Genomic DNA, 26,013 nt, shown 5'->3' with positions numbered 1-26,013 from the left:
AGTTAAACAAAAACGGTTGGTCTAATCAACTTGAATTCCATAACTTTTGGTTGGCATGGTCTGTAGATCATGTGATTCAAGTTTGATGAAAATCGGAGACACGGCCTAGGACGAGTTCGATCAAATAGGTTTTTCGAAAAATTTAAAATAGCGCGAAAAAAGTCATGACGGAAAATGACTTCATAGGGTGGGTTTGAATCGGACTGAGCCAAGGAATCAGAGGAAAAAAGAATTTTGATTGTAGCCCATTCGGTTCAAAAGTTATGATGATAAACATACGTGAAAGTTTGGACAAGTGGTGGCGCTAGAGAGTTTGATTTTGAGACTTCATAATTGGCCTGATTAATGTTAATACTGGCCTCTATCATTGTGCCAAATTATACAACTTTCCCGCATACGCCTATATGGGCTGCCATTCAAATCCGGCGGAAGAAACGGAAGAAGAAGAAGAAGAATAATAATAATAATAATAATAATAATAAGAACACTAACGAAAGCAATAGGTGCCTACGCACCTACGGTGCTTGGCCCCTAATAATAATAATAAGAACACTAACGAAAGCAATAGGTGCCTACGCACCTACGGTGCTTGGCCCCTAATAAGAACACTAACGAAAGCAATAGGTGCCTACGCACCTACGGTGCTTGGCCCCTAATAATAAGAACACTAACGAAAGCAATAGGTGCCTACGCACCTACGGTGCTTGGCCCCTAATAAGAACACTAACGAAAGCAATAGGTGCCTACGCACCTACGGTGCTTGGCCCCTAATAATAAATATAGCTGCAAGCAGCAATTAAGGGGCCAAGCACTATTGGCCATAAGGTGGCGCTGCTCCAGACGTTTTTGAGTACTTTCAGGGCATGGGGTTGAAGATGCATACCATGTTTTGTAATGATATGTGAATGTGTTGGTAAAATATAGCATTTTTGGCCAAAAATCGAAATGGGCGACGCCCAAAATGGCTGACCTGTGAAAATCAGACATCATTCGACTCGGCATGCTCTGCCGGATGTAATGAGACCAGTTTCATGAGTTTCGGACGAAAGGTTGAGACGTTATAAGCCAAAAAGCAAGTTTTTAGTATCTCCGGACCACTAGGGGGCAGTGCGCCGAAACTCCGCAATTAACCTTAGACCCTAGTTGTCATAACACACACCAAGTTTGGTGTGAATCGGTGAATGCGTTACAGAGATATCGCCTCAAGTCCATTTTCGCAAGTTCTTTGTTAAATTAGTTCGCAAGTTAAACGAAAACGGTTGGTCTAATCAACTTGAATTCCATAACTTTTGGTTGGCATGGTCTGTAGATCATGTGATTCAATTTTGGTGAAAATCGGAGAAACGGCCTAGGACGAGTTCGATCAACTAGGTTTTTCGAATAATTTTAAATAGCGCGACAAAATTCATGACGGAAAATGACGTCATAGGGTGCGTTTGAATCGGACTGAGCCAAGGAATCAGGGGAAAAAAGAATTTTGATTGTAGCCCATTTGGTTCAAAAGTTATCATGATAAACATACGTGAAAGTTTGGACAAGTGGTGGCGCTAGAGAGTTTGATTTTTAGACTTCATATTTGGTATGATTATTGTTAATACTGTCCTCTATTAATGTGCCAGATGCATACCATGTTTTGTAATAATATGTGAATATGTTGGTAAAATATAGCATTTTTGGCCAAAAATCAAAATGGGCGACGCCCAAAATGGCTGACCTGTGAAAATCAGACATCATTCGACTCGACATGCTCTGCCGGATGTAATGAGACCAGTTTTATGAGTTTCGGACGAAAGGTTGAGATGTTATAAGCCAAAAAGCAAGTTTTTTATATCTCCGGACCACTAGGGGGCAGTGCGCCGAAACTCTGCCTGTAACCTCAGACCCTAGTTGTCATAACACACACCAAGTTTGGTGTGAATCGGTGAATGCGTTACGGAGATATCGTCTCAAGTCCATTTTCGCAAGTCCTTCGTTAAATTTGATCGCAAGTTAAACAAAAACGGTTGGTCTAATCAACTTGAATTCCATAACTTTTGGTTGGCATGGTCTGTAGATCATGTGATTCAATTTTGGTGAAAATCGGAGAAACGGCCTAGGACGAGTTCGATCAAATAGGTTTTTCGAAAAATTTAAAATAGCGCGAAAAAATTCATGACGGAAAATGACGTCATAGGGTACATTTGAATCGGACTGAGCCAAGGAATCAGAGAAAAAAAGAAATTTGATTGTAGCCCATTCGGTTCAAAAGTTATGATGATAAACGTATGTGAAAGTTTGGACAAGTGGTGGCGCTAGAGAGTTTGATTTTGAGACTTCATGTTTGGCCTGATTAATGTTAATACTGTCCTCTATCATTGTGCCAAATTATACAACTTTCCCGCATACGCCTATATGGGCTGCCATTCAAATCCGGCGGAAGAAACGGAAGAAGAATAATAATAATAATAAATATAGCTGCAAGCAGCAATTAAGGGGCCAAGCACTTTTGACCAAAAGGTGGCGCTGCTCCAGACGTTTTTGAGTACTTTCAGGGCATGGGGTTGAAGATGCATACCATGTTTTGTAATGATATGTGAATGTGTTGGTAAAATATAGCATTTTTGGCCAAAAATCAAAATGGGCGACGCCCAAAATGGCTGACCTGTGAAAATCAGACATCATTCGACTCGGCATGCTCTGCCGGATGTAATGAGACCAGTTTCATGAGTTTCGGATGAAAGGTTGAGACGTTATAAGCCAAAAAGCAAGTTTTTAGTATCTCCGGACCACTAGGGGGCAGTGCGCCGAAACTCTGCAATTAACCTTAGACCCTAGTTGTCATAACACACACCAAGTTTGGTGTGAATCGGTGAATGCGTTACAGAGATATCGCCTCAAGTCCATTTTCGCAAGTTCTACGTTAAATTAGTTCGCAAGTTAAACGAAAACGGTTGGTCTAATCAACTTGAATTCCATAACTTTTGGTTGGCATGGTCTGTAGATCATGTGATTCAATTTTGGTGAAAATCGGAGACATGGCCTAGGACGAGTTCGATCAAATAGGTTTTTCGAAAAATTTAAAATAGCGCGAAAAAATTCATGACGGAAAATGACGTCATAGGGTGGGTTTGAATCGGACTGAGCCAAGGAATCAGAGGAAAAAAGAATTTTGATTGTAGCCCATTCGGTTCAAAAGTTATCATGATAAACATACGTGAAAGTTTGGACAAGTGGTGGCGCTAGAGAGTTTGATTTTGAGACTTCATAATTGGCCTGATTAATGTTAATACTGGCCTCTATCATTGTGCCAAATTATACAACTTTCCCGCATACGCCTATATGGGCTGCCATTCAAATCCGGCGGAAGAAACGGAAGAAGAAGAAGAATAATAATAATAATAATAATAATAATAAGAACACTAACGAAAGCAATAGGTGCCTACGCACCTACGGTGCTTGGCCCCTAATAAATATAGCTGCAAGCAGCAATTAAGGGGCCAAGCACTATTGGCCATAAGGTGGCGCTGCTCCAGACGTTTTTGAGTACTTTCAGGGCATGGGGTTGAAGATGCATACCATGTTTTGTAATGATATGTGAATGTGTTGGTAAAATATAGCATTTTTGGCCAAAAATCGAAATGGGCGACGCCCAAAATGGCTGACCTGTGAAAATCAGACATCATTCGACTCGGCATGCTCTGCCGGATGTAATGAGACCAGTTTCATGAGTTTCGGACGAAAGGTTGAGACGTTATAAGCCAAAAAGCAAGTTTTTAGTATCTCCGGACCACTAGGGGGCAGTGCGCCGAAACTCCGCAATTAACCTTAGACCCTAGTTGTCTTAACACACACCAAGTTTGGTGTGAATCGGTGAATGCGTTACAGAGATATCGCCTCAAGTCCATTTTCGCAAGTTCTACGTTAAATTAGTTTGCAAGTTAAACGAAAACGGTTGGTCTAATCAACTTGAATTCCATAACTTTTGGTTGGCATGGTCTGTAGATCATGTGATTCAATTTTGGTGAAAATCGGAGACACGGCCTAGGACGAGTTCGATCAAATAGGTTTTTCAAAAAATTTAAAATAGCGCGAAAAAATTCATGACGGAAAATGACGTCATAGGGTGGGTTTGAATCGGACTGAGCTAAGGAATCAGAGGAAAAAAGAATTTTGATTGTAGCCCATTCGGTTCAAAAGTTATGATGATAAACATACGTGAAAGTTTGGACAAGTGGTGGCGCTAGAGAGTTTGATTTTGAGACTTCATAATTGGCCTGATTAATGTTAATACTGTCCTCTATCATTGTGCCAAATTATACAACTTTCCCGCATACGCCTATATGGGCTGCCATTCAAATCCGGCGGAAGAAACGGAAGAAGAATAATAATAATAAATATAGCTGCAAGCAGCAATTAAGGGGCCAAGCACTATTGGCCATAAGGTGGCGCTGCTCCAGACGTTTTTGAGTACTTTCAGGGCATGGGGTTGAAGATGCATACCATGTTTTGTAATGATATGTGAATGTGTTGGTAAAATATAGCATTTTTGGGCAAAAATCGAAATGGGCGACGCCCAAAATGGCTGACCTGTAAAAATCACACATCATTCGACTCAGCATGCTCTGCCGGATGTAATGAGACCAGTTTCATGAGTTTCGGACGAAAGGTTGAGACGTTATAAGCCAAAAAGCAAGTTTTTAGTATCTCCGGACCACTAGGGGGCAGTGCGCCGAAACTCTGCATATAACCTCAGACCCTAGTTGTCATAACACACACCAAGTTTGGTGTGAATCGGTGAATGCGTTACGGAGATATCGCCTCAAGTCCATTTTCGCAAGTTCTACGTTAAATTAGTTCGCAAGTTAAACGAAAACGGTTGGTCTAATCAACTTGAATTCCATAACTTTTGGTTGGCATGGTCTGTAGATCATGTGATTCAATTTTGGTGAAAATCGGAGACACGGCCTAGGACGAGTTCGATCAAATAGGTTTTTCGAAAAATTTAAAATAGCGCGAAAAAATTCATGACGGAAAATGACGTCATAGGGTGGGTTTGAATCGGACTGAGCCAAGGAATCAGGGGAAAAGAGAATTTTGATTGTAGCCCTTTCGGTTCAAAAGTTATGATGATAAACATACGTGAAAGTTTGGACAAGTGGTGGCGCTAGAGAGTTTGATTTTGAGACTTCATAATTGGCCTGATTAATGTTAATACTGGCCTCTATCATTGTGCCAAATTATACAACTTTCCCGCATACGCCTATATGGGCTGCCATTCAAATCCGGCGGAAGAAACGGAAGAAGAATAATAATAATAATAATAAATATAGCTGCAAGCAGCAATTAAGGGGCCAAGCACTTTTGACCAAAAGGTGGCGCTGCTCCAGACGTTTTTGAGTACTTTCAGGGCATGGGGTTGAAGATGCATATCATGTTTTGTAATGATATGTGAATGTGTTGGTAAAATATAGCATTTTTGGCCAAAAATCGAAATGGGCGACGCCCAAAATGGCTGACCTGTGAAAATCAGACATCATTCGACTCGACATGCTCTGCCGGATGTAATTAGACCAGTTTCATGAGTTTCGGACGAAAGGTTGAGACGTTATAAGCCAAAAAGCAAGTTTTTAGTATCTCCGGACCACTAGGGGGCAGTGCGCCGAAACTCCGCAATTACCTTTAGACCCTAGTTGTCATAACACACACCAAGTTTGGTGTGAATCGGTGAATGCGTTACGGAGATATCGCCTCAAGTCCATTTTCGCAAGTTCTTCGTTAAATTAGTTCGCAAGTTAAATGAAAACGGTTGGTCTAATCAACTTGAATTCCATAACTTTTGGTTGGCATGGTCTGTTGATCATGTGATTCAATTTTGGTGAAAATCGGAGACACGGCCTAGGACGAGTTCGATCAAATAGGTTTTTCGAAAAATGTAAAATAGCGCGAAAAAATTCATGACGGAAAATGACGTCATAGGGTGGGTTTGAATCGGACTGAGCCAAGGAATCAGAGGAAAAAAGAATTTTGATTGTAGCCCATTCGGTTCAAAAGTTATGATGATAAACATACGTGAAAGTTTGGACAAGTGGTGGCGCTAGAGAGTTTGATTTTGAGACTTCATAATTGGCCTGATTAATGTTAATACTGGCCTCTATCATTGTGCCAAATTATACAACTTTCCCGCATACGCCTATATGGGCTGCCATTCAAATCCGGCGGAAGAAACGGAAGAAGAAGAAGAAGAAGAAGAATAATAATAATAAATATAGCTGCAAGCAGCAATTAAGGGGCCAAGCACTATTGGCCATAAGGTGGCGCTGCTCCAGACGTTTTTGAGTACTTTCAGGGCATGGGGTTGAAGATGCATACCATGTTTTGTAATGAAATGTGAATGTGTTGGTAAAATATAGCATTTTTGGCCAAAAATCGAAATGGGCGACGCCCAAAATGGCTGACCTGTGAAAATCAGACATCATTCGACTCGGCATGCTCTGCCGGATGTAATGAGACCAGTTTCATGAGTTTCGGACGAAAGGTTGAGACGTTATAAGCCAAAAAGCAAGTTTTTAGTATCTCCGGACCACTAGGGGGCAGTGCGCCGAAACTCCGCAATTAACCTTAGACCCTAGTTGTCATAACACACACCAAGTTTGGTGTGAATCGGTGAATGCGTTACAGAGATATCGCCTCAAGTCCATTTTCGCAAGTTCTACGTTAAATTAGTTCGCAAGTTAAACGAAAACGGTTGGTCTAATCAACTTGAATTCCATAACTTTTGGTTGGCATGGTCTGTAGATCATGTGATTCAATTTTGGTGAAAATCGGAGACACGGCCTAGGACGAGTTCAATCAAATAGGTTTTTCAAAAAATTTAAAATAGCGCGAAAAAATTCATGACGGAAAATGACGTCATAGGGTGGGTTTGAATCGGACTGAGCCAAGGAATCAGAGGAAAAAAGAATTTTGATTGTAGCCCATTCGGTTCAAAAGTTATGATGATAAACATACGTGAAAGTTTGGACAAGTGGTGGCGCTAGAGAGTTTGATTTTGAGACTTCATAATTGGCCTGATTAATGTTAATACTGTCCTCTATCATTGTGCCAGATGCTTACCATGTTTTGTAATGATATGTGAATATGTTGGTAAAATATAGCATTTTTGGCCAAAAATCGAAATGGGCGACGCCCAAAATGGCTGACCTGTGAAAATCAGACATCATTCGACTTGACATGCTCTGCCGGATGTAATGAGACCAGTTTTATGAGTTTCGGACGAAAGGTTGAGATGTTATAAGCCAAAAAGCAAGTTTTTTGTATCTCCGGACCACTAGGGGGCAGTGTGCCGAAACTCCGCAATTAACCTTAGACCCTAGTTGTCATAACACACACCAAGTTTGGTGTGAATCGGTGAATGCATTACAGAGATATCGCCTCAAGTCCATTTTCGCAAGTTCTTCGTTAAATTAGTTCGCAAGTTAAACAAAAACGGTTAGTCTAATCAACTTGAATTCCATAACTTTTGGTTGGCATGGTCTGTAGATCATGTGATTCAATTTTGGTGAAAATCGGAGACACGGCCTAGGACGAGTTCGATCAAATAGGTTTTTCGAAAAATTTAAAATAGCGCGAAAAAATTCATGACGGAAAATGACGTCATAGGGTGGGTTTGAATTGGACTGACCCAAGGAATCAGAGGAAAAAAGAATTTTGATTGTAGCCCATTCGGTTCAAAAGTTATCATGATAAACATACGTGAAAGTTTGGACAAGTGGTGGCGCTAGAGAGTTTGATTTTGAGACTTCATAATTGGCCTGATTAATGTTAATACTGGCCTCTATCATTGTGCCAAATTATACAACTTTCCCGCATACGCCTATATGGGCTGCCATTCAAATCCGGCGGAAGAAACGGAAGAAGAAGAAGAAGAATAATAATAATAATATAATAATAATAATAAGAACACTAACGAAAGCAATAGGTGCCTACACACCTACGGTGCTTGGCCCCTAATAATAATAATAAGAACACTAACGAAAGCAATAGGTGCCTACGCACCTACGGTGCTTGGCCCCTAATAAGAACACTAACGAAAGCAATAGGTGCCTACGCACCTACGGTGCTTGGCCCCTAATAATAATAAGAACACTAACGAAAGCAATAGGTGCCTACGCACCTACGGTGCTTGGCCCCTAATAAGAACACTAACGAAAGCAATAGGTGCCTACGCACCTACGGTGCTTGGCCCCTAATAAGAACACTAACGAAAGCAATAGGTGCCTACGCACCTACGGTGCTTGGCCCCTAATAATAATAATAAGAACACTAACGAAAGCAATAGGTGCCTACGCACCTACGGTGCTTGGCCCCTAATAATAATAAAACACTGTAAATCAACAATACCAGTACTACTACTACAACTACTACTACCATCACCCCGGCCATTACTACTACTGCTAGTACAACTATTAATAATAATAATAATAATAATATAATGTCCCACTTTATATTTAGTGGGCTTAACTAATAGATAATTTCACTGAAACTAAAAATTAAATCATTGTTCTTATTATGAAAGCAATTGATTTGACATAGGACTTATGCTTGATTAAATGCATTTATAATTACACTGTTGACCATCCCTTACACCTTAACCCAGCCTTTATCTTATGCATACTACCAAATATTTTCTTACCCCTACCCTTATCCTACCTCAAGAACACCAAAAGTGCTCTTCAATACAATATTGTACTTCTATTTTGATGCAAATGCATAGCAATTAAGGTCGCTTGATATAAAGTTGGACCCAATATAAATATAAATTCCTTTTAGATGTGCTATCCCAATTTGTTGAGCCTGTTTAGATGAAATAATAGTGACAGTACTGTGACGAAACATTAGTTTTAGCCTGTGGCAGTCATTTCTGTATAACAAAGCCATTCACTTTAATCCAGGCCTGTCTTGTTTGGGTTCTTTGTGTCTTTTGAGCGTCAATAAGAGAGTCACACTGGACACCTTTAGATGGCACTGTTCATCCAGTCTCTTCAGAATTTTCTGAGGCTCTTCCTCAGAGACTCAACACAAAAGGGCTGCGTCTCTGTTTTGGAGCGTCTCCACCCAAAAGAGAATGTTAATCAGACGCCGCTCTGTCAAGTTGTTTTGTATTTCAATACAGTGCATATACCAAAACTTTAATTAATTCCCCCACTAACTGACGTTTATTCATGAATTTTTAATTGCACTTCTACACTGTTCGTTGTGAAGTATTCAGAATTCTGTCCAACTTTGAATTATTGCATTTTTCAAAAGAAATATAAAAGCATTTTGAAGTTGTACAGAACATTCATAAGGATGGGAACTGTGTGAATAGAGCAATAGCACATTTAATAGACATTTGAAAGCAACATTAGCTGTATTGTTTTTGTTTTCATCAAAGTAAATTGGTGGTTTTTGTTAGTATTATTAGGTTTTGCTATCTTTTTTTTTGCTTGTTTTATTAATGTCTTTTGTTTATTTTTACATTTTTATTATTATTTTTTTAGTTTTTTTCTTATGTATATATGTTTATGTATCTGTTTGTTAGTTTGTTTGTTTGTTTGTTTGTTTATTTGCTTTACTTCAAGCTAAACTAAATCAAAGCTATAAATGCAATTTTACTTCAAATGTATTTTGTTTTCGTATTGTTTGTCAAGTAACACATTTTTTTGTTGTAGATTTAGGCACTCACTTCCTGCTTTGCTACTGTTTGGACGTCTTTGCCCACTGCTCCGCTCTTCGCACTCTTGCTTTTATATATTATACCCTAATTTTAACTTGAGCCTATCAGCACAGTGCTCAAACAACACGGCTTGAAGATCAGCATCGATTCTACAAACTTTCTGCAATATAGCTTTACTAACAAGAGGGAAATTACCGTCTAAACAATCCTCCCGCTACCAGCTACCAGCTGCTTACATTCCGGAGACGGGAAAACGCGGCTGTAAAAATTTCTCTGGATCGGATTAATTCAGATTCTCACTGCTGTACAAACTGCCACAAACTTCTACAAAAGATTGCAGTTCTTGAAACGAAGTTGCTTGCAATCCGACCAGAACTTCAGCTTCATTGTGGATTCTCTCAGTACACAGCCGGTGAGTCCCATAAATCTGTTCCTGCTACTGTTTTGAGCACAGAAAAACTGAAAAAAACTGTTGAAAATGAGCATTGGCATAAACAAGGTGCGAGACCAAAGGGTACTCGTGGGGTCAGATCATACTCTGCCGCATTAGTGTCTTCTACCCTTAATACAGCTCGGACTCAAATACAGCTTCAGAACAGATATGAAGTTTTGAGTAATATGGGTAAAGAATCCCCAAATGCAGTTAGACAGAGATTGCATGATTCAGCAACTAATTCTGCATGGAACAGAGGCTCAACGCCGACTAAACAGCGGCATTCTGCTCCGATCACACCTGAGATAAGAACACTAGTCGTAGGAGATTCAATAATCAAGAATTTCAGGAGCAAATCTACTATGACATACTGCTTTCCTCATGCAACAGTTTCTGATGTAAACAAAGAACTTGAGGAAATTCTGAAAAAGCACAATACTGCAAAACGGATTATCATCCATGTGGGGAAGAATGATATTCGGAAGGAACAGTCAGAACTGCTCAAGAGAGATTTCTGTGAGCTCTTGGAAACAGTTGAAAGATTGAAGGTTCAGCCATTCATAAGTGGACCACTCCCTGCAAGAGGGACAAATATGTTTTCACGGCTTCTTGGTCTAAATGTATGGCTACAGAAAACATGTAACAAGAAAGGACTGAATTTCATCGACAACTTCAATCTCTTCTGGAACCAAGGACAGCTGTTTACATCAGACGGCCTTCATCCAAACAAACTTGGTGCAAAGGTGCTAAAGGACAATATTTTTTTCTCCCTCAATCATCCATCAGCTGTGTATGCCACTGAACTGAATTGCAAACACACACCTAGTAAATGTCCAGATGACCACAGGACCTCAAATCAGCTCCTGAGTGGACTTGTGGCTGACGAATCACCCAAGGACAGTGATAATGCCACACAGCCAAAACACCCAATGTTGATAGAGACACTATCACTTGCCCTCTGCTCAACACAGGCAGAAAAAACTAATTTGTACCATTGCAGTTTGTACATTTAAGGACATGATTTTTACCATGGCAAACCAAAATGTACCATTGTTTTTTAAAACCTGCAGATACAATATTGTACCTTCATTAAAGGAACAAATCTGATCTATGCAGGTACCACTACAGTGACAAGACATTTTGTACCTTAACATTGTCAAATGTGTTCCTTTAAGAACTATTTAAAGGCATTGTGCTTTATTCAAAATGTGTTGATTTATTTTCAGTAAATATAAAATATCAAATACATTTTAAACAATGTTTTTAAAAAAGTTTTGTGTGTGTGTGTGTGTGTGTGTGTGTGTGTGTGTGTGTGTGTGTGTGTGTGTGTGTGTGTGTGTGTGTGTGTGTGTGTGTGTGTGTGTGTGTGTGTTTGTGTAAATACACCTTTCCATTTACAATAAAGAATAAAAGATATCAATCAAAAATCAAACATCAATCAAAAGATCTATTTTTTGCTAAACATTTCACAACACTTCACAAAAATGTTACAGAAACACATTCTCCCATGCATCTAAAACATTTTCTCCAATGTTTACTCAATACCTTTGTAGTAACTTAAAAGTTCATTTAATTTACTTAATACTTAGTAACGAGATATCCAGAATGTTTGATAAGTTTTACAATAATAAAATGTCTGCATGAACACTGTGAATATGCAGGTCTTTTGCCAGCTCATATGCGTAGTATGTATTTCAAATGTATTTATCAGAAAAGGCTCACCAAATGTTTATTAAAAATGCCTTAAATGTTTAATTTACAATACTTATAGTTTTGTTTTACTGCAGTTGTTTTGTGTTATAGAACGTAAAGATTAATGTTTATGAGTTTTGTTAAACATATGCTTTTAAATGATGATTCATGTTTTAATATGGAAATTATTCATGAAATCAATTTGCCTTTCCAGTAATACTTATTTTTTATAGGAATTGTAATAAAGAAGCAGTTGTCCAACACTTTTGTACCTTTTTAATGACAACAATTGTGTGCCTTTGTTTAAATTGAACATAAAAGGTACAGAACAGTATCATAGGAGGTCTTTTCTGTACCACATAAGTCATAACTTTTACAAAGATATAAAATTGTTCCTTAAGGAACATTTTTGTACCACTGTGTACCTTTTTTTCTGAGAGTGTACGGATGTAGTAAGTGTGTGATCAGTATTCTTGGTTAATGTTTATTCAGATGGCAAAGTTAGTTATTGTCAGCAGTACTCTTTCAGTTTTTAAAGACATACCTTAGTCAAAATTTAAGGCCCTTGAAATTATAGAAATGCTCATTTAATATCTTGAGTGTTTTGATTTTATGATTTGAAAGTTTAACAGTTTGAATTTGTTTGCTTTTTATTTTACTTTAAGTAAATACATAATATATATGGGCAATTTAGCCTTTCCAATTCACCTATAGCGCATGTCTTTGGACTGTGGCAGAAACTGGAGCACCCGGAGGGAACCCACGTCTTTAAGGAAAGAACATGCAAACTCTACACAGAAATGGCAACTGACCTAGCTAAGGCTCAAACCAGCGACCTTCTTACTGTAAGGCAACAGTGCTAACTAATTATCCACTGTGCCACTCTATATGGTAAATACATGAACATGTGAAATATTAATATATACTGTATGAGCAAAATGACATTTTGTGCACACCTTTACAATAATCCTTTATGTTGAAAACCAAAATCCACCTTACAATTCCGTTGTTAATACAGAAACAATTATCCTCTGAACCCATTACTCGAGTGGATCCCCTTTATGCTGAAAACAGCACTGAGAGCAAATGTTGAAGCTCAGCGTTTCAGTGAAGCAGCAGCTCATCAAAGACAGATGAACAGAGAGCAGAGTCTGTTATTGAGGACAGGGAGAAGAAGGCCATTGTCATTGACCCTCCTCTGTGCCCCACGGTGAGGATCCCACATATCCATTTCCAGACTGTTTTTTTGGGTCACCAGATATGGCACACCCGTTTTGCAATGTAAGGACTATGACACTTTGTCCTGCACAGCCTTAGCTTTGGGAAATAAAAAAGGTGAAAAATAGAAGACTGCATGAAGGGGACTTTTTTTTCACTGTGCCATTCATCCTCTACTGGTTTTGAATTCTAAAATCATGAATATCAATCATGGAATATAAAAGGGGTCCGAAATTTATGCTGTAAATGAAATGTACAAGTAAGTGTGAAATATAACTGCAAAGAATTCTCTGAAAAATGTGTGATTCATAAGAGATTTGCATTGAATCTAAACCATGAATGTTTATAAACAGTCTATAGTCTCGATTTAAAAATTTACATAATTCGTATCTGCTTTTACTATCTATCCATACACCCACCCAACCGGCCGCTCGCTCATCATCCATCCATCTATCCATCCATCCATCCATCCATCCTTTATCTATCTATCTATCTATCTATCTATCTATCTATCTATCTATCTATCTATCTATCTATCTATCTATCTATCTATCTATCTATCTACCTATCTATCTATCTATCTATCTATCTATCTATCTATCTATCTATCTATCTATCTATCTATCTATCTATCTATCTATCTATCTATCTATCTATCTATCTATCTATCTATCTATCTATCTATCTATCTATCTATCTATCTATCTATCTATCTATCTATCTATCTATCTATCCATCCTTCCACCCACCCACTATAAACGATTTTATATTATTTCTAAATATTGAATTAAAGTGTTGTATTTACTACAACTACTATAGTAACAATAAAACATAAATTAAATAATAATATTATTAATAGAAGTAATAATAATAATAATAATAATAATAACACTAATTAAAATAAACAATTATAATAGCACAAACAAACAAACAATAAATAAATAAATAAATAAATAAATAAATAAATAAATAAATAAATACCAACAACATTAATTAATACTAACTAAAATAAAACGAATAAACCTATTTTAATACTTTTAGTTTAATATTTTAGTCACTTTTATAATAGTTTATCTACATAAATACTATTTTAAATGACAACATAAACATAGCATATTCAGTGTACCATATTTGTAAAATATGCCATGAAGCAATCCATAGCCCCCTAAGATGCTTTCATCTTGTTGATGCGAATCTCTCCATCTGCTGCAGTGAGAGATGAACAGCAGCAGTGGCCTGTCATCATGTGTCCGCACACTACACTAGCTTTGAGTAATGAAAGAGTAACCTCTCTACTCTCCGGAGGATGAGAGCTCTCCAGCCTCTTTCACACGACTCGACCGAAGCATTTGTTTCAGATAAGCACTTCTAGCTCAGTCTGTGATTGGCCATGTAACAGGGGGTCTGAGGGGATTTTGACTTGTCACATCTCATGGAGAGGTAGATGCTCTGATGGCCACAGGCGCATTCGTTTATTCATGTCCACTAAATGTAATAATGTTGGGCTCTTTCTTGGAGGAAACTAAAACAGTGTGTTTTCAAATCTCCTGAGAGGTCAGAACAGAACAAGATCGTTCTTTCTTTGTTGGCAAAACAGGAACTGGACAAATGGGAAAAAAAACATAGCAAATAACGAATAATGTTCTATAGTATGCAGCTTACTACAGATTGTTGAGCCAGTCATTCAGTCTATTTTACAATTTAAATGTGTGCAATATTTAGCTTTTCAGGTGTTTTATATTTAATTTACATTATTACATAATGTGCAAATGTTATATGTTAGAATGATCTCTGTACCGTTTAATTTGTATGGTTTTTTTATGCATATTTGTAAAGTAACATTTCAATAGTATACAGTGTCTGTTTGTCGATGCATTATATGATTAAATTGTCTATTAATCAAGCAGTTCTAATTGTAGGATAAAACGAAGAAAAATATTTGTAGGTATATTGGCAGCACGGTGGCGCAGTGGGAAGCACAATCGCCTCGCAGCAAGAAGGTCGCTGATTCGAGCCCCAGCTGGGTCAGTTGCCATTTCTGTGTGGAGTTTGCATGTTCTCTCCATGTTCATGTGGGTTTCCTCTGGGTGCTCCGGTTTCCCCCACAGTCAAAATACATGCGGTACAGTTGAATTAAATAAGCTAAATTGCTGTGTAGCGTGTGTGTGTGTGCGTGTGTGCGTGTGTGTGCGTGTGTGTGTGTGTGTGTGTGTGTATGGATGCTTCCCAGTGATGGGTTGCAGCTGGAAGGGCATACACTGCATAACACATATGCTGGATAAGTTGGCGGTTCATTTCGCTGTGGCGACCCCAGATTAATAAAGGGACCAAGTTGAAAAGAAATTAATGAATGAAGGCCTCAGACAGAGTGTCTTAGTGCCCCCCAGTGCTGATACATAATATAGCATATAGCACTGCTACTCGTATGATATTGAGTTTAAACAACATTTTGTGTGTATGAAAAAGAAAATCAAACACGCAGAATCTCAAAAACCCTTTTGTATGAGGGACTACTTTCTTTCATCACACATTCACATTTGCAGCTGACGTCAGAGCAGTAGAAAACAATTGCTACTTCACCAATGTCACTTTAGAGTTAGTGTTTGAATGATTCTTTAGCGTAATAACTTAAGTGACAACAAAACAGGTAATTTTTGCTCACATTTTAAGATTATAAGGCTGAACGACATAAAATGCCGTTAGTCTACAAAGATTCCCAAGTAGTGCTCTGGTGCAAAAGGGATTTCACAATAATTAAACCCAGAAAAATCCAGTTCAAAGCAAACACAACCAGTTTATGTGGTATAAATGCAGTACTACAAAATACAAAAGACAAAAGACCCAGAATGTCACTTACCTGACTTATAATGATTTGTTCAGCTGTAGTTTGAAATTTATACTGAAAATGCTGTTTTTTCTACCCTAAGAACTTATTATGCGATCTCTGAACCTGTCGCCATCTTGTGGCAGAACGTCAACCGTCACTTTTAAAATAATTTTTTCTTTCTTTTATTTTATTTTATTAGTATTTAAAAATGCCTTATTACCTTTATACATACAATGTTTTTTTTTTTCAAATCTCCTGGGGGTCAGAACCATCCAGTATTTCTTTCTTTGTTGGCAAAAACAGGAATGTGAAAATGGACAACCACAAAGCATATAATGAATTGATAAGTCCAAGAGCCGGCGTTGTGTAGTGCGGGTTAAGCGTTTGTGCTTTTATGGGTTTATGCATTATTCATTCAGGATGCTATGGATGGCCATCCAGTAATAAGATATGACTCACCTCGGGGTAAACACACACACTCAAGCCCCCGAATGAAGGAGCGCTATATGGGGTTATTGCTATCATCCTTGAATTCACATGTGTGTTAAAAGGGGATGCAAATGGCATTGTGATTTGCATCTGATGTCACCTAGTCCTAGCTAGCAGATACATATTGGCTACATAAACATACAAATACTTTCCAAGAATTCACTTACTGTGTGGGAAAAAAATCTCCTGCTTTGAATGCATACAGTATTTTGGATACTGTATCCAGCTGTGTTTTATTTGTCTAGTGTATCATAAGAAATGTAAAAAAACATTTGTGTAATTTTTTGTGTAAAAAATATATATGATGGTAAAATGATGATAAAATGGTCATGACAAGTGATTAATTGTGATTTATTGCATTCAAAATTAAAGTTTGGATTAATATATGAATAACATTGCCTGGTAAATATAGTTCCAAAGGAGCTGTTGATGTGAAACTGCCCCAGATTATTTGTAAAACCTAAACAATCAAAACATACAAATAATTCTAAACTAAAAAAAAAAAAATCTGACCATTTTTTTTATTTGTAATAAAAATGAAACAACAGGGATACAAATACTGAAATGCATTGTAATTGGTATAAAATACTTTATTTGACAGCTTCAAGACACCTCTTTTGTGGAGAATTGAGTCTCCATTGCATTGTTCAGGTGTGATTTTCCCCACACTTCAATAGAGTCTAAAAATCTTGATGGTTCTGTGGGTCTTGTCTGTGAACTCTGATTTTGTATTTGATTGAAGTCAGCTGATTGTCTGGGCCATTCTTATTATTTTCTTCTCTAAAAACCAAACGAGAGATTTTTTTGGCTGTGTTTATGATCATTGTGTTGTGGTTTTGGGACTGCAGCAGCTAGAATAATATTTATTTACATTGATTAGCTACATTTCAGCTGCTGTCTGAGCTTTCCATGCCTTTTTACATCTTTCTTTCTTTATGAGATCAATATATATTTTTTTTTTGTCTTGTGTCAATTTAATTACACATAATAATAGTTTTTTGTATTTATGGATTACTTTCATTCTTACCAACATCTGATAAAAATTTCAAGTCAACAGCACCAAATTGTGATGTGACTTATTTCATTTGCTGTATGAATAAAGACAGATACGTTCATATAAAATAAAATAAATATGCTTAAAAAAACAAAAAGATATATATACATATACAGGGCGCAGCATATATGAGTACATCCCTCACAAATCTATCTTTTAAATTCATATTTTTAATAGGAAGCTGTAAAATATTATATTTGTGCGTAAGCATTTAATTAGTCAGGACTGATGCAAAATCTGGAGCTTATCTAACAAAAAAAAAAAAAAAAACATGATAACTAGTACATCCAAATTTATACGTTTAGAAAAATATTAAATACAAATTTTAAGAAAGGAGAAATTTTAAGAAAGCAAAAACATAGAAAAATTTGGTTGAAATTTTGTAGGTTGTAATTTTTAAAAAATATTTTACTTGAATTTTATTGTACTATCTTTCAATTTTTTTATATGTTTGGTGACCAAAACATTTTTTTTTAAATAAATATATCTATTTAATTAATCGGTAACACTTTACAATAAGGTTAATTAGTTAATGCATTTACTAACATGAACTAATCATGAACAACAGTTGTACAGCATTTATTAATTATAATTAAACATTTACTATTGCATTATTAACATCCAAACTCATGCTTGTTAACATTAGGTAATGCACCGTGAGTTAACATGAACTCACAATGAACTACTGTATTTTCATTAACTAATGTTAACTAACATGAACAAACACTGTAGTAAATGTATTGTTCATTGTTTGTTCTTGTTAGTAAATGCATTAAGTAACATTAACTAATGAACCTTATTGTAAAGTGTGACCAATAAATCTGTTTTGTTTAAATGCACCAAAATACATTGCCTATATTTACAGAGAAATGGATAAAAAATATTCATTTTCAAAACGGGGTGTACTCAATTACAGTTTGCAGAGCACTGTATTTATAATTTGACTTATATACCTGTAAACATTTTAAATGGTAAAATTATGGTAAAATAAATATTTCTCAAGAACATTTTAAATTCATACTAACTACAAACCTAAATATTACTACTGTAATTATGCAAACATAACATCACAAGTCCAATCATGTTCCCCTTACCTTTTTCAGTATGACAGTTCCCTCTTGAGTGTCCTTATTGCTGTAAATATCAAACATGGATCCTCCGTCACCAGGCAGAATGCTATATTCCACTTCAGCGTTTTTGCCAGTGTCCAGATCATGAGCTTTGACCCTTCCCACCGACGAGCCCACCGGTGATGATTCAGGAACACGCAGGTGAAAAATACCTGCCGATATTCACAAGCACTTTTATCAGTGATCATACTCTCCCCTCAGGAACAGACATTCACAAAGCCCCCTGAGAGCTAGTTTACAATAATCATCCGCTAATCACTGCAAGAGAAAAGTGCTGGAATGCTAATCACATCTGCTAATTCAGCTCTCTTTGCTTGTTTGTGTTTGTTAAAATCCCCTGAGGTCTCAATCATGGCCAATTGTAAATACGTGGTTCTTCTTGGATCATACACTACCTTTCCGTCTGTGTTTTAAAGAAAGCCCTTGTTTTCTATCAGTGCTCGCCATTAACTGAATTAAACAATTCAAATAATGGAGTCATGTTTAAAATTTCTACAGAGCAAAGCAAATATGAAACCAGATTAAATTCACATTAAGATAAACCCCAGGGACGGACCGCTGCTGATACAAAAATGCTGACTGTATGCTGTAAGCCTCAGCGCTCTCTATAATTATTCCTGCTCATATGGAAACATCTACGTTTAAACATACTTTTAGAAAAGCGTGGCGGGTTGTCATTGACGTCTCGGAGAGTGATATTGATGGTGGTGGTTCCTGCTAAACCCCCAAGTTGACCGCCCATGTCTTTGGCCTGGATGACCACCTGGTAGGTTTCTTTAACTTCCCTGTCCATGTTGGGTAAGGCAACTCTTATGACCCCTGATGCAGAGACACAGAGAAAAACAAAGACAGCATGCGAAAATTTACTGTATGCATTTTACCATAAATCAACAATTTATTGAACAGATATTGAGTCTGTGTAAAATCTAAACTTTAAATGTTTATTTTGATAGCACAACTTCATCTGTGCAAATTTATCCACTGAACAAAAAAAAGTGTTTTGATCAAAGTCTGACCATTTGCTTTCGTATTTGGAGTCTGTTGATGTCAGTTTGACAGCTTCAGCCACAATATTCTTCACCATGCCCCTCTTATTGGGGTTGGTGGGGGTATAGGTGATATTGGGGGGCGTTGGATGGCAGAGGCGACGAATTGGGGGACGAAGGACGAAAGTGAAGAATGGGGGGCTGTCGCGGACGAAAGTGAAGAGGGTTGGGGAGTCGCCAAAGAAAGTGAAATTGAACAGCGGACATGAGAGGAGAGCGGTTAGAGATTGGTAAAATGAGGTGCCGGATCAGATTCCAGAGGTGCCAGATCTGGATCCGCCTTGTTCCGGTACAAATTAAGCCCTACAAACTCTGGCATGTGCTGCAGTGTATGCGGAGGTATGAACTCCAGGCAGTTGGTGCTTTGAGCACACCTCAACTCTTTGGTCTTTTGAATCTATTACTTGTACTCAGGCAATGCAAAGAAAAGGTGATTTTATTATTTTATGTAATCATACACTGATCTGCACATTGACTGATTGCTAGCCTTTATTTGCTTTATTGTATGAACTTATTACGTGTTATACTTTTAAAATGCCCATAATTAATTAATAAAAACAAGTTCAGCAAAAGAGAAGCTTTCGTATTTCAATGAAAATGGAGGAAGGCAATTATGTTATAGGCTCCGTTTTGTGGTAAATATGCATTCAGTGAAGATGATGGTCATATAAACTAAATATGTAGCTACACGACGCCTCAAGATTTTTGGTGTCTGTTAAGTTGTCAATATCATAATGAAAAAAGACAGTTCCTCATATCAGGTTTTCATTTAAGGTCTAGCCAGTGTGATGCAAATGACGTTATAAAGTAGCTTACACTGTTCTCTTTAAAGATTTATCCGAAGTGTCTTTGTGGGTTTGTTTTCCATATTAAACATGCAAGGAAAGGATGCAAGACTAAACTTTGTGTACTTCAAATTGAAAAAAATCCCAATCAGATAGGTGAATGTCTTCAGCCATGCCTCCGTTTTCAGATGTCTTCGTTTTCCCCCATCCACACTGACACAAAGCAGCAGCGTTTTAAAACCAAAACTGCCTCTTCAGCGTTTTCAAAACGTTACGTATTTGGGGTTTGAAAACTCTGGAGTAGTGTGGATGGAAGGCGTAACCGTAGCTAAAGTTATGCATTTTAAAACTAAAATGTATTAGTGTCCATGCAGCCTTAGTTTGCTATGAGAGAAGGATGCACAAAATGAAATCCCCGATCCTGAAATAAAAGTCTTAAGAACTTCCAGATTCATGCAGACTTTACATTTTCAAAAAACACTAGAACAGGCTTATATATTTTGTTGACGTATGTACTTACATTATCCCAAATGTTCAGAAGAAATTTTAAATCCAGAGAAATAAATAATGAAATAGTAAAATGCTAGTTATATCATACACCCTTTATTTCCTGTTTTGTTTTATAGAACACAAGGAAGGAAACTCCAAAGACACTTTAATAGCTTGTGCATTTTGTTGGACTGTGCAGAGCAGAATTAGAACAGAACCCTAAAATGTATTCAGTGATAAAACAGAGCTGCTTCATCAGCATGTGATCATGACTGGAGGAAGCAGAAGTAGTGGACTGTGGTATAATAAAAGCTCTGCTGTTTTCGTGCCATGTTGTGCTTAATAGCTTAGCAATAGCTTCAGTGGTCGCATGCCGTTTATTGATGGATTTCAGCTTTACTCTGCTTCATGCTATATCATGAAAATACATTTTGAATGCATTAGCTCATCTATGAACATGATTTGCAGGTGTTTCATAGTACATAATGCACTTACATGTTTCTACATTCACAGTGTCATCAAAATGTGTTTCGTTTGCTGTGAATATGCACCCATTTGCCAACATTACATACTATTCCTTTAAAGTGCCATTGTTTTGCCTTTTTTTTTAACATTACCTTTCATGTGGATAATGTCACTGTTTGTAAATGCAACATGTTTTTAAGATCAAAGTTCTAGATAAATAAATTATTGTCTTTTTAAAAAAGTAAGCACCTCTGATCTATTAAAATGCTATTAGCAATTGCATGTTATTTCTATAACATGTGATGTCAGCCTTATTCCTATTTTTGACCCTCTCACAAAAAAACTGTAGCAGATTTGTGCTGTCAACATTATGTCCAGAAGAAGCATTTACTGCTAAGATAAAACTTTTATTCTAGTATGACTTATGCTCTTTCACATGAAAAAAAATCCCAATCACATAAGCTGCAAAGTAAATCCCCTACTTTCTTTATGTTTGCACTTTGATGTTTATGTTAGAGAATTTTTGAGTATGAGGTCCTATGTACAGTACATAGGGCTTAACTGAAACATACTCCTAAATACACACATATACAGTACAGTATGTGTGTATAGCTGTACAGCTACCTGTATGCAAAGCAGAAACAACAATGTGAAATGTGGATTGCGAATTCAAAGAAATACTTGCACATTCATATAAACTGTTCCTTCCTCATATAAAGTGATTGGGCACAAATGCAAACTGTTATATGTATCATACAAACAAACATACAAAAACAAGCCAACAACAACAACAACAAAAAGAATACCCAGAACGAAGTAGTAAAATGTACTATTGGACATGTCATGCTCATGTCTTGCCTTCGACAAATGTTTTGGGTAGATCTACAGGCTCATAGCCAGAGGGGGTTAGGGTGGTTTAAAATACCAACCCCGCACTAACAAAGGTCCAGAATCTGTCCTATACATGAGGTCATTTGTTATAGTTTGATTGCCATGCTATAATAAATTGTGAAAATAACCCATCAAAAAAGACTTTAAGACCAAGTGGAATCCTCTGTCAGCTCTCAGTACAGAATTTGGGACATCAAATTTAGCATGCCGACCCGTGACTTTCCGTTCTGAAGTCATGCCGTGCCAAATTTGGCATCACAAATTCTGAGGAAAGTTGAATGTGCTGGCCAGTTTGTAATTTACCTAATAAATGACAATAGTCTACAGTTTTTTATATTATTATTTAAAACGTAAACAGATTGCTATTTATTCTAATGATATGGTGTAAAAATTATATTTAAAATAAATATTATATTCATATTTCTTTATTCTAAATATTTAGGAAATGTTTTATTCTTCCACGGCTTCAGTGGACACAGGCTTAAACTGATATTGTAAAATAAGCATAACAATACAGTCCAATGTTTACAACCACTAAGGGAGGAAAGCCTCCTGATTTTTTTCCACAAGTTAACTTTGAAGCAGCATGGTGGGTCAGTGGTCAGCACTGTCGCCTCAAAATAAGAAGATTGCTGGTTCGAAACCCAGCTAGTTGGCATGTCTGAGTGGAGCTTGCATGGTCTCCCTTTGTTCCTGTGGGTTACCTCAGGTTTTCCCCACAGTTCAAAGATTTGTGCTATAGCCTATGGGTGAATTGGATTAGCTAAATTGGCCATAGTGTGTGTTTGTTTGCTAGAGTTAAAGGGTATTTCCCAGTACTGGTCTGCTGCTTTGAGGGCATCCGTTGCATAAAATGTATGGCAGAATTTTTGGCGGTTAATTAAGCTGTGGCAAGCCCTTATTAAAAAATGGGACTAAGCTGAAGGAAAATGAATAAATGAAGTCTACTTTGCTCTGAATTGTCTCCAAAGACAGACTCCCATTACATTATAAATTTCAGCTCCGGAGACTTTTTCAGTCATGAAGAACTAGACACATTTAAGAGCAATGGCATTGATTTTACCACATCAGTTTAAGCAAATGTCCAGTGATGAAACATGGAAGAAGGATGTAAGGATGGCTTACAATAACATGTCTAAAATTTATATGTAAACTTACCAATAAAACATGTTATTGCGGTTGGATCATAAAAAAGGCGGCAAAATACATGTTACAATTATAGTGAAAGATGAAAACTGAATGAAAAGAATAAATCTGCTTCCATTTTTTATATTTATTTCTTGCTTACTTATTAAAGCACTAAAAAGAGTATTCAGTCACATACATTGAGTTTATGAACTCAATGGCCACCTAGATCCATTGACATTCATAAACGTTTTGATCAGTTACAGAGGTGCAACAGGAACGGCTGAAATCTCATTTCGGCAGATCAGAATCGATTATTTCATTTATGAGAAAATAACTTTGAGCATGCACTTTGATCCTGATAATGTTGCAGACCTTTTACATTCACAAACAGCTACAGTATATGCTGTTGAAAGGTATTATTGGGGAAAAAAGCATAATTGGGGCACTTTAAGCAAACTGAACTCATTGAAAGTCATGCAAACGGTTGCCTTCGGTTCTCTGAACAGTTCGGTTTTTATAGTAAAGCGACAGATTGCAAGATGATTCTTAGAATTTGAGGCTCTTCTGATGGACGTAAAAGGCCTGGAGCAATTTGAAGAATTGAACAGGCCTTCATTAATCTGTGCTGCAATGTGCAATGCTTTTGTGAGCTCTATGATGAAAAGGCGAACCTTTGACATTCTTCTAAAGACTAATCAATCCTAATAGTTCCCCTCTCAGAGGAGCTACTTTTTAATCAGATGATGACGCATGAAACGAGGTGAACGAAATGCCGAAAGCAAAGCATTAGAAAGAGGTGCTGTAGAATTCAAAAGATCATGTGCGGATGTAATAATCCCCCCCCCCCCCCCCCCCAAAAAAAAATCCACTATTGTTCACCTGTCTTGGGGTCAACAGAGAAGTAGGGCTGCCCATGAAGGATGCTGTACACAATCCGTGCACTGTTTCCATAAGTAGGGTCATCAGCGTCAGTGGCGGTTATTTGTGTCACATATGTGCCTGATCACAAACATGAAAAACAAACACACCATAATAAGCAATCAAAGGACAGTAGAACTGACATTCATGCAAATAAAGATAATGAATACCGAACTTATTTATGATCCTGAGGCCCTTCTCATAACAAAACATTGTACACACAATTGTACTTAGGAAATTACCGCAAATGTAAATAGGCATTCATTGTCAAACAGATTCATGGTTTATGCTGGGCTCAATTTGATTAATCATGTATCAGCCAGAGGAGAAAGGCCCACTTGCTGAGTCTTGGTTCCTCCAAGGGTTTCTTCCTCATCCGCTTTAAAATCTCAGAAAATTTTCTTTGACGTGTCGCCTGTGGCTTTCTCAGTGAACAATAAACATTATTCTTTGTAAAGCTGCTTCAGAAGAGTGTGTATTAAAAGCAGTATACAAAGAACGCTACATAAAGGTAGATTTTGACCAGTACTTCACTACATTATTTACAGTTATATTATTTAGAATAAATGTGTGAATTTGAATTTGATTCACATGGGTTTTTCTGAATGGTTTAAAAAAAAAAAGTCTCTAAATCTGTGACTAAGTCTGTGTGTCCTGTGCCATGAATATGCAGTCCATAAAAATGCAATGCACTGTTTGTTTATTTATTTATTTATTTATTTATTTATTTATTTATTTATTTATTTATTTATTTATTTATTTATTTATTTATTTATTTATTTATCTATTTATTTATTTATTTATTTTATTATTATTTTTTTTGTTTATAGATAGATTTATGTATATATATTTATTTACTATTTCTTTATAAATTTTTATTATTGGTTTGTTTTTATATGTTTTATTATTATTTATTTGTTTTAATTTATTTTTATTATTTCTTTCTTTTTTCTTTCTTTCTTTCTTTCTTTCTTTCTTTCTTTCTTTTTTTTTTTCTTTCTTTCTTTCTTTCTTCATTATTTATTTTATTATTTGTTTATTTATACATTTATTTACAGGTTTCTTTATTTTTATTATTTCTTTATTTATTTTATTATTTGTTTGTTTTTTATTATTATTTATTTATTTTATTTTTATTTTTATTTTTATTTATTTATTTATTTATTTATTTATTTATTTAAATGTATTTTATCTTCATCTTATATTTTCCTTTTATTTTATTTTTATTTTTTTTTCCTGTTATTGCAATTTGTTGTAGGTCTAATGGAACTGTGTAATGTAAATTGAACGGCAAATGTACTGGCAATTTTCAGTCAGCTTAATACTATACATCACATTTAGGGAAGAAAAGATCAGTTGCTACGGTACATCGATCCCACTGCAATTTAAAAGCAGTTGCTTGGATCTCCTATTCTCAAACAGGGAGGACAAGATTTATAGCTGCTTCAGTTTCTTTGCAATTTTAAGTAATACAGATTGCTTAATTTTAAACTGACCTGTTTAGAATTTCTTTCGCACACTATTAAAAAATAATTGTATAGATGTTCGTCTATCACACTAGTGTGCTAATCTAAAATTGTTACAACAAGTAATCAATTCAAAATGCTGTTTATGTAATCTTCAGAAGAACTGTTTCCCTAAGGGGAAATGCAGTGTTCAGCAACATTTGCTGTATGATTATGCATTTAGGATTAATTATTACACCGTTTATTTTGTTGTCTGGCCAGCTGGTCTCCAATCCTTACCAGCTGAAT

At 36.5% G+C, this 26,013-nt stretch overlaps 1 protein-coding gene across 2 annotated transcripts in view; it reads right to left on the bottom strand.

Moving 5' to 3' along the window:
- cdh12a (cadherin 12a) overlaps positions 1-26,013 on the bottom strand; it is a 122,569-nt gene that overhangs the window by 56,600 nt on the left and 39,956 nt on the right. For both annotated transcript variants that reach the window (XR_012388821.1, NM_001159830.1), the window contains exons 4-6: positions 24,221-24,340; positions 19,189-19,356; positions 18,502-18,689 (exon numbers count right to left, since the gene is read on the bottom strand). Coding sequence is in view for 1 of the 2 variants with exons in the window: in NM_001159830.1 (NP_001153302.1) it covers positions 18,502-18,689; positions 19,189-19,356; positions 24,221-24,340 (476 nt within the window). In the remaining variant the exon portion in view is untranslated. The remainder of the gene's footprint in view (positions 1-18,501; positions 18,690-19,188; positions 19,357-24,220; positions 24,341-26,013) is intronic.

Source organism: Danio rerio, chromosome 2, assembly GCF_049306965.1.
Source record: "Danio rerio strain Tuebingen ecotype United States chromosome 2, GRCz12tu, whole genome shotgun sequence".
In the NCBI taxonomy this organism is placed as follows: Eukaryota; Metazoa; Chordata; class Actinopteri; order Cypriniformes; family Danionidae; genus Danio; species Danio rerio.
Note: the sequence above shows the minus strand (reverse complement) of the source record. Positions and strands in the feature narration are given on the sequence as shown.